This window comes from Leptonotus elevatus, chromosome 17, assembly GCF_054856555.1.
Source record: "Leptonotus elevatus isolate MCC_2025b chromosome 17, RoL_Lele_1.0, whole genome shotgun sequence".
Lineage (NCBI taxonomy): Eukaryota > Metazoa > Chordata > Actinopteri > Syngnathiformes > Syngnathidae > Leptonotus > Leptonotus elevatus.
Window position 1 is genome coordinate 6,328,574 of NC_141255.1, and position 9,852 is coordinate 6,338,425.

A 9,852-nucleotide genomic window follows, 5' to 3' on the forward strand; every position below is an offset into this window, starting at 1 on the left:
CTCGGAATCACCCTTGGCTTCATTGTGTGAATGCTGAGAGACGCCACTTAGCTTAATGCTAACAAATCATTCAAATCACCATAGACGGGCCAAAGAATAGCATTAGCGTATAATTTTTTTAACAATATTTGAACACGTAGACAGATCACATAACAATACTCAGAACAACTAATGTTACTGTGATTTACTGAAGGTTGACCGGCAGGTGTGCGCACGGCCACCAGGGGGCGTCTTTTCTTAGTGTAATTCCGGCTTCTCTACACATTCACGTGTATCTTTAGATGCTGCACGCTACTCTCTCGTTTGTTTCCCTGAATTCTACCTTAAGATCTCCCAGAACTTCTCTTTGGAATGTTTCAAGGTTCGATTTTGTCTTTATCAAGCCTCATTTTTTTTATTTTGTCTTCACCACAGGTCACGGAGCTGCCGGCGGTCCTGGCGTCTGGGCCGTCGCCGTCATTTTCCTCATCAGCATCGCCGCCACGACCTCCTTTATTCTCTACAAATTCAAAAGGTGGGTGCACTCTGGATAGCTGACCGTATATACACTCATTAGCTGCGGAGTCGGCCCAAGCCAAAGCCTGGAATATTATAGAAGAATGCAGCAGCATGAAACAGTGAAATGTCTAGATAAATATTTTTGCACATTTTTCCACATATGGCTGACAATAAAGAACAAGGTCAGTCAGCGCTACAATAAGTTTATTGTAGGTCGCATGAATGATCATTCAATTGATTGTCTGAAATAGAGGGCTCCAAAATGCAGTTCTGCTTGGATCCCCAGAGACACTTGGGCCGACTCCTCTTGTGTGTATCATTGATAAGTAATTAAGGCCTGACTGATTTATTTTTATTTATTTTTTGCCAATAGTTAAAAAACTAATTACACATGAACCCACTCACCAGAAAAATCATCATCACCGATTTTTGCCGATTTTTCTCTCTGTTGTAAAGTTCCATCAAATACTAAAGGAGTAAAGTATTGTAAAACTTTACAAATTTCCTGCTTGTAATTAATATCATTATTATTTATAATGAATTTAAATAGTGAACGGGTATAGTGAACCCCTAATTATTTATGCAGGACCAAAGCTGGCAAAATAACTACATTAAAGTGAAAATAAAAACAGATGTAAAATAAACAAAAATCAAAAATTAAATACAAATAAATTAATATAAATGGAAATAGAACCAATAAAAACATAAATTAATTAATAAAAGAAAAAATGAACACAAAAATAACAAGATTAAAAAAATACAAATAAATATGAAAATAAATACAAAAATAAATATATCAATAGAATTGCGCAATGAAATGTTGTTCAAATGAGGGGGTGGTCCTTAGTGTGTCTTGGGTTGAACTATTCACCTATTGATTGACCAACATGTCAATCTATATGTCAGACTATGCCCATTATTTGCATTTAATATTTTTTTATATTTACTTTTATTTTCACTTTAGTTTTTTTATTTTATGTTATGATTTTGGCAGTTTTTGGTCCTCCATATTTATTCGGGGTGTAATATTATATGGAGCACCAAAACTGCCAAAATAAAAGATAAATAAATAAAAGTTAAAATAAAAACTAAAATATAGCTAAAAAAATTACATTAAATACTATAAATGGAAATTTGAAAAAAAAATATATATATTTATATATACATCAATAAAAATGCGCAAAAACTGAAAATATGTAGTACCTACTTGAAACCATCCATGGCCAAATTACATCATCCATTCAGCTGGCCACTTTAGGGTGCCTCGTTGACTGAGTGCATGCATGTCACCCGGAGAAAGGCAAAACAGCGAGAAGGGATAGAATGTTTAAAGTCCAACTTGAGAGCCAGCTGGCATGGCCGCTTTAGAACACCTCGTTGTCACAATGACGATGACACTGTACATTGTTTGAGTGCATGCCTTGTTTTCACCCACCAGCAGCACCTCCTTGCTCGCAGCCCTGACACCAAAAAGTCACTTGAATGAAACCAAAAATAAAACATGGAGCCCCCTCTTACAAAGTCCCCCCCCAAAAATCCTGCAGTCCTTGGCTCAGGACTGAGGAGGTCTATCCCCCGCTGTTTTTCAGGAAGTTGCCGGGCAGCCGCAGCGTCTATGCGCAGATGCACAACGAGAAGGAGCAAGAGATGACCAGTCCCGTCAATCACAGCGAGGACACGCAGCAAATCATCCAGGGCGAGGAGTTCATCGACGACGACCTGGACTCGCAGACGCTAGGTAATGCGGGAGGGAGCCCCACCTTCCGCTCCCTTATACGGACCACCACTAACCACTGCTACTAAACACCGCGCTACTAAAATAAACGCCAAGGTACATTTCTTTCTTAATTTTTTCTTTTTTTTACATTCTTGTGACTCATAATTGCTTCACTTTGATGTTGCTAATCAAATCTTGTCTGGAATACATTGTGACATACATGACAGATAATTTTAATGAAACACCCTATGTATCCCAGTACACTCTAAAAACACTTGGGTCAAAAGTAACCCAATTATGGATAAAAAATGGACCAATCCACTTTATGGGTCAATTTGACCCAACTTTACGCTGAAACACCCATTTCTTGACTCAAAGTTGGGTCAAATCGACCCAAGTAGAGAACCCATTTGACCCATTGTTGGGTTATTTTTGACCCAACTGTTTTTAGAGTGTATAGCATTTTTCCTTAAAATTGCATGAAATTAGCAACAATTTTCCATTGTTCCAACTTTGAGTCAAGAAATGGGTCTTTTAGTGTAAAACAACTCATAAATATTGGGGACGTTTTGTATAAAACAACCCAGAAAATTGGGTCAAATTGACCCATAAAGTTGATCGGGTTACTTTTGACCCAACTGTTTTTAGAGTGTGGTACATCCCTACTAATTACCAAAAAAATTAATTATTTCAAGTACTCCACTGTGTAATCACAACGCCCTATGTATACAGTATGTATGTGTTTTCTTCTCAACATTCCCCTACCCTTTCACTTGTTGCTAGGCAACCATTCAGGCGTGGTCTTGAGTGTCAACTCCAGAGAACTTCACAGTTACCTGAGCAGCTGATTGCTGCCATGGCGACGGCTCTCGCGAACACAGGGAGTTCACTCCACCTTCCTCCTCCTCCTCGTAACCGCCAAACGCCCCCCACCCCCACCCCCCCTGTTGGCCTCCTCACTTCTCCATCCCAAAGTGATGGCGGGAATCCGGGTCGACGGAGACCCTCTTCCAAAGGGCGGAAGCCATACGTTTCACCCTTATCACCATGGTAACCACCACCCCACACCCCAATCCCTCTTGATCATTAACAGATGAAAGTCGGCGGCACGGATGGAAGGTGTAGTATTTTTTGCTCTATCAGCCTATATTAGGCCTAGCGCGCAGTGGGAAAGGGTTGATGTAAATGTGTAAATCTGAATGTCCACTTTGTTTCACTTGGGTGATTTACACAGCAACTACCTGTGTTGTTATTTTTGTGTTGTTGTTTTTTTTTCAAGTGACCTTTTTGCAGTGGCGGAACTTGCATTTGGTAGCTGGGCCTGCAGTGGGGACCTGGCAATTATAAAAACCATCAAATGTAATCATGCAAATGTGCCAGGTGGGAACAATTCAAAATCTTTATTTATCTAATAACAAGACAATGAGGGAATTGTTTAGTCTCATTGTCAATATAATTAACTGGCGTTACATGAGCCAGCACTCCGGATTCTGAAGACCCTGGGCAGATTTCATTAGATTGACATAGCAACACATAGAATCTGAAATGTGATTGGATTCAAAACAATCTCTCATTCACTTGCATGTACTGGAAGCAGTGCCGCCAATAGAAACACTGCCAAATGACCAGAATGCACCGTTGGGAACAAATATGATAATTTAGGTCATAAATGCAGGTCGTGTGAGACCAGCAGACAAGGACCGCCACTGTCTTTATGAGTTGGACAAAGCACTTCTTTTTTTCACATGTATTTTATTTTTCACTCTCTAATGTTTTTATCTGGGACAGGCTGAGAATAAGGTCATCCCGTTTTGATACAATTGCAGTGAATACAATGAATATGGATATTTTTGATACACTCGTCATATATCTCTGTAGACACTTTTTTGAAAAACTCTCCACTGTGTGTGGCTGCACTAATGGTGTTTTAAGACTTTTGGTCAAATGTATTGGGACACCTCCAGGAAATGAAAATGGAATGAAATTGATAGCTTGCACTCTTCTGCAAAGACTTTCAGCAAGAAATTTGTATTCATTATTGATGAGTTGAGTAATTTGTGTCCCAATGAGCAGTTGACTTATTTTCGTGTTTTTGTACATATTTTTCTGCTTGCCCTTTGTTTTTAGTGGTTTGTCATTGCCCCCATGTGACAAGGGGAACAAGGGACTTTCTAGGAAGGATATTCACATGTGACGATACCGCTGAACTTTCCAAGCACAGCTTCCACTGTTTTTCCTCTGATGATTTGTATGGGTAGATTCCTTCTTTTTTTCCTATTAAAACAATCCAAATGTCTTCATCGGGAAGCACAGAGCACTCCTCCTGGAATAAATCACTCCCAATAACATGCACGTCTGCTGCCTTTCTCCTCTCGAGTGGCTAAGGGACTTGAGTGCACTTCGTTGGGGGAAGCGCTCACCAACTGCGACCTTGAAAATGCAAACAATTTAAATCCACAGGACTTGTCTAGTAATACAAAGCGTTGGTCAGTCAAGTCAGCTAGCTTAACGGTTAACAGAAATTAACTGTGTACTATAAAAATGGGTAAAACAAAAAAAATAATCGCTGATCAGTCAACGAGTGTAACGGCTAACAGAAATTAACTGTGTACTGTAAAAATGTGTAAAATAAATAAATAAATCACCAGTCCAGTCAGCTTGCGTAAAGGCTAACTGAAATGAACTGTGTACTGTAAAAACGCATTTAAAATAGTCACTTATCAGTTGAAGCCAGCTAGCATAACAGCTAACAGAAATGAAATGTGCAAAAAAATATTTAAAAAATCATCAGTCTAAGTCAGCTAGCATAACGATTCATGGAAATGAACTGTTGTCTGTTAAAAAAACAACAACTTTAAAACAATGACAACCAGTCGAGTCAGCAAGCATAACGGCAAACGGAAATGTACTGTACTGTAAAAACGCATTTAAAATAATCACTTATCAGTTGAATCAGCTAGAATAACAACTAAAAGAAATTAACTGCAAACAAATATCACCAGTCGAAGTCAGCTAACATAACGGTTCATGGAAATAAACTGTCTGTAAAAAAAAAATAATAATAATGCATTAAAACAATGACAACCAGTCAAGTCAGCTAGCGTAACGGCAAACGGAAATGTACTGTTTCATTTAAAAATGTGTTAAAAAAAATCTATTGCTAGTCAAGTCTGCCAGCGTAACGGCTAACGAAAATTAACTGTACTGTAAAAACGCATTTAAAATAATCACTTATCAGTTGAATCAGCTAGAATAACAATTAAAAGAAATTAACTGCAAACAAATATCACCAGTCGAAGTCAGCTAACATAACGGTTCATGGAAATAAACTGTTGTCTGTAAAAAAAAAATAATAATAATAATGCATTAAAACAATGACAACCAGTCAAGTCAGCTAGCGTAACGGCTAAGGAAAATGAACTGTGTGCTGTAAAAACACATCAAATAACAATCACAGAAAAATCTGCGGTATAGCTTAGGTGTAGCGAACACTGTTTCTGTACTTGGTTACTTCCCACCACCGTTCAGGACTTCACTGCTACAAGACCAACTAACAAGTACTATGACATCATAAACAGCAGCCCACACAACACTTCTCAACAGAGACGACAAGCACTTTGATGACATCACCGCGGTGCGGCGGCACACCTCTCCACAGAGACGACAACCGCTCTGTAAACATCGCAACAAGGCGACGGCTTGCCGCTTCTCAACAGAGATGACAGGCCTTATCGCTTCTCGTCGATCAACACCAGCCAAGCGCATCCATTGTGCGCCGGGTGCACACATGGCCCACCACCGCCGCGGGGACGAGGATGACCGCGGGCCCGGAGCAGCCTACCAGGGATTTGTGGCCATGGACTGTTTGCTGGACAAGTTGCACATTCTAAATTACCAGGATGAAGTGCTGGCAAAACACAACATGAGGAACTTGACCAGGCATTATTTTGTGTCAAGTCCATATCTGGAGTCCAACCCGGGGGAGCAGTTCTATATGTTCACCATCATCGCGGCATGGCTCATTAACGCGGCAGGGAGGACCTTTGACGAACACGTGGAGTACGGCGAACCCAGTGCCACTATGTCAGATATTCTCGCCGAGCTGCGAGCGTTTGGCGTTCGGGTGGACTTCCCGCCTTCCAAACTCTTGTCAGGTTCGGGTGAATATGTGTGCTTCGTGTTGGACAGGCTGGCCGAGGAGGCACTTAAGAAGAGGGGCTTCTCCTTCAGGAGCCCGAATTACCCGTTGGAAGACTCGGAAGAACCGTTTGTGGTGGAGGACGACATCGAACTTCATGTCGATGAGGAGGTGATCGAGGAGCCAGATGACGACGAAGAGCATGCTCTGGACCTGGAGGCCTTGAAATTACGAAGCGCTCACCCCGAAGCCAAGATGTCCTGTGTCAACACAGAGATCTTGCAATCCATGGTTGATGCGGCCGAATGGTACCTGGAAGTGGAGCGCGTCCTCCCGCAGCTCAAAGTCACCGTCAAGAACGACAACAAAGACTGGAGGATCCACGTGGAGCAGATGCACCGGCACCGGGACAGCATCTCGTCTTCGTTCAAAGAAGCCAAAGGCCACCTGGAGAAGCTGCAGGAGGACATCGGGAAGACCTTGGAGAAGGTCCGCAGCCGGGAGAAGTACATCAACAACCAGCTGGAGCACTTGATCCAGGAGTACCGCAACGCTCAGGCTCAACTGGGCCAAGTCAAGGAACAGTACCGGCGGGCCAGCGAGGGCCTGACGGAGAAAGCGCGCATCCTGGCCGAGATGGACGACCAGCTAAAGAGGGTGAAGCAGGAGACAGAAGAGAGGAACAGCAGCGTGTCGGACGGCGCGCCACTCGTCAACATCAAGCGCTGCATAGCCAGCCAGAAGCAGGAGATGGTCCTGCTGGACAAAATGATTGCCAGCCAACGTTTGCAGATGAAGAAATCCAACAGCTTACGAAACACGAACGCCGCCGTCTTCCCGGAGCAAACGTACTTTTCACACACCTCAGAACCGTGGACGTGGGACTCGTGAGACTTATCCAAACCCTTGAGAAATGTTTAATTTGGACAAGGAGGCGGACAACAATGAACTTGGTTACTGAATCAGTTTATACAAACTGGTTTTATTTTATTTTTTTAAACCGAGATGCTCTACATTACATTAATGTATATAAACCAGTGCTTCCCAACTTTTATTGAGCCACGACACATTTTACATGAACAGATCCTCACCACCAAACGCATCACAAAAAGTAGACAGCTTTGGGTTAAAAACAAAATGTTGAAAACACATTTAATTGCTCTTAAATTTCTCCATATCTGTATATTATGAAATAATACTGATACTCACAAATGTCCTTACATTGTGTGAAATTTGGCCTGTTTAACTATAAACGCTTTAAAGTTTAGCCAACAAAAGTCCGCTAGCTTAAATGCTAACTTAGAACAGTGGTTCTTAACCCTGGTCCAGCCTGTTTTCCATGTCTCCCACAAGCAACTCAGGTGTTTCAAATGATCAGCTAATTGGCAAGCTCTGCATGAAGCCTGATAACGATCTTCAGCTGGGGGAGACATAGAAAACAAGCTGGATAGGGCTATTCGAGAAACAGTGACTTAGAATGTCAATCCCCATAGACAGAGGCCTAGGTCAGACAAACCTTAAAAGGGTTGTGGGGTCTTTACATAACCTTTTTTTTTCCTGCATGACACCGTTAAGGTTTTGCGAGTTTTTGTGCATGTTTAGGCCCTCAAATATATGATTGATTGTTAATTGTGCAAAATGATAATAATAACTAGAGCTGCGAGAAGCTAAACGGCCCTGATATGTTGGGGGTACATACTCAGCCATCACTGTGTCTCAAGATGTCTTAAGATATCTTAATGACCAAAATCAAGACGTCTCGGGGCATTTTGCGAGCATAAAAATGGTCTGTGAGTGTCTGGCAAACATCTTAGCAACGTTTTGCATTATTCAACAAAACCTGACGAACTGCAAACACTAAATGCGGATACCCTCGCAAGCCTGCGCCGCTCAGTCAAATACAGGCTCAAAACATGCACATCTTAAGATGTCTTGAGACATGATGGATGTCTCAAAGAAATGGTCAAGCTATCTTGTTTCAACGGCAGTATGATGATGATAGTGATCTATTGAAATTGTGTGGTAAAATCTTATATAATGTTACTGGAGTGTCAAATAAAAAAAAAATTTTTTTTTCAAAATTGAATTTCCATTATTTTTTATTTCCTTGAGAGACCTGTGTAACGAGATTATTAGGTACAAACTTCGAATAATTAACTAAACAAGTTATGTTATATACAATGTTGCTTCACCTGGAACGGGATATACTGATATAGTATGATTTTTTTTTTCCTCCCTGCAACAAATATTTACAAAAGAAGATGAAGATAAACTGGAAGTGAAATTAAGTTTTTAAAAAAGAGAGCTTAATGAATAAATGATTAAACTAAATATCACAGGGCTGTGCTTGCCTCGTCGGGCCAAGGTCAACGGCTGGTTGATGGAGGTTCTCATGCATGCCAGATCCCCCACACCAGCATCTACTGAAACTCAAAAAGAATTTGCTTCTCCCACTGGTCACTGAATCAATGGAGGTTGGTGTTTGTGGATTTCACTCTGCTTCATCTGTCCTTCCTTCCTTCCTTTAGTCTTTCCTCTGGTCTCTTGATGGTTCCCTAATCCTGTTGGAATTCAGATGTATCTGGGGTTGGTGAAAGATTCTGTATTTGTGGGTGGAGGTTGGTGTCTGGTTGGTGTTAGATCTCACTTTGCTTCATCTTTCCTTCCTTTGATCCTTCCTCTGGTTCTCCTGACAATTTCCCCAATTTGGGACTCTGAATTATCTGGTTAAGGTGAAGGCTCTTGGATTTATAACAAGTTTTAGGTTCATTAAAGAGCACAAACTCGGACACACACAAAGTTCGATGGTGATGACATGTTGGCTCGTCCCTCGAGGACGTAGTTGCTTCCCTCTAACACACCTTATTCAAATGATCAGTTCATCAGCAAGCTCTGCAGCAACCTGACAACGAGTAAGAGAGTTTGTGTTGTATGGAATGAAACAAACACCAAATGATGAAGCTTTTTGCTGTGCTCACACCCGAGGACAAAGAGATGATGGTCCTTCTCATCGAGGGGGGTTCCCGTGACAGCTCTAACCGACCCATCATCGTCCAATTCAGTATGAGGTCCTACAGAGAAGCAAGATCAGTAAAACTGCCCGCGGCAACGGCATTCTGTAAGAGAAGATTGGACACATGCTGACAGGATAGAAAGAAACCGACTTATAGCCTTTGGTTGAAAATGCGAGAACAATATTACATCCCTTAACATAAATATCGTCATAAATTCATACTCTAATTATATTATTTCATTTTATAACAACCTATATAAGTCCAAGCTTAATCAGACGAAGTTTGAAAATATTTATAAACTGCATTAACTCATTAACTGCCAGCCAATTTAGAACATTTCAAAATGTTCAATACCCACGTGATATTGTGTTGTGTTCAATAATTATATATAAACCGAATCTGCCAAATGACAGAATAGACTCTCTCCTATCTGCCTTGTCCCGTTCTTTTATAATCGACAGTAGAAAAGGTAGGTTTCACAAAAT

General features: G+C 41.1%; 1 protein-coding gene and 1 pseudogene across 9 annotated transcripts in view; both read left to right on the top strand.

Annotated features, from left to right (window-relative positions):
* Positions 1–4,563, top strand: part of sorcs2 (sortilin-related VPS10 domain containing receptor 2) — a 76,362-nt gene extending 71,799 nt beyond the window's left edge. For 6 of the 9 annotated variants that reach the window (XM_086058928.1, XM_086058922.1, XM_086058925.1 and 3 more), the window contains 3 exons: positions 415–514; positions 2,043–2,329; positions 2,999–4,563. In XM_086058928.1, coding sequence (XP_085915054.1) covers positions 415–514; positions 2,043–2,301 — 359 coding nt within the window. In that variant the 3' untranslated portion in view covers positions 2,302–2,329; positions 2,999–4,563. The remainder of the gene's footprint in view (positions 1–414; positions 515–2,042; positions 2,330–2,998) is intronic. The other 3 variants (XM_086058924.1, XM_086058927.1, XM_086058923.1) reach the window with 2 other exon arrangements.
* A 1,316-nt stretch (positions 4,564–5,879) lies between these two features.
* On the top strand, positions 5,880–8,085 carry LOC147159491 (intraflagellar transport protein 57 homolog pseudogene; annotated as a pseudogene).
* Positions 8,086–9,852: the final 1,767 nt, after the last annotated feature.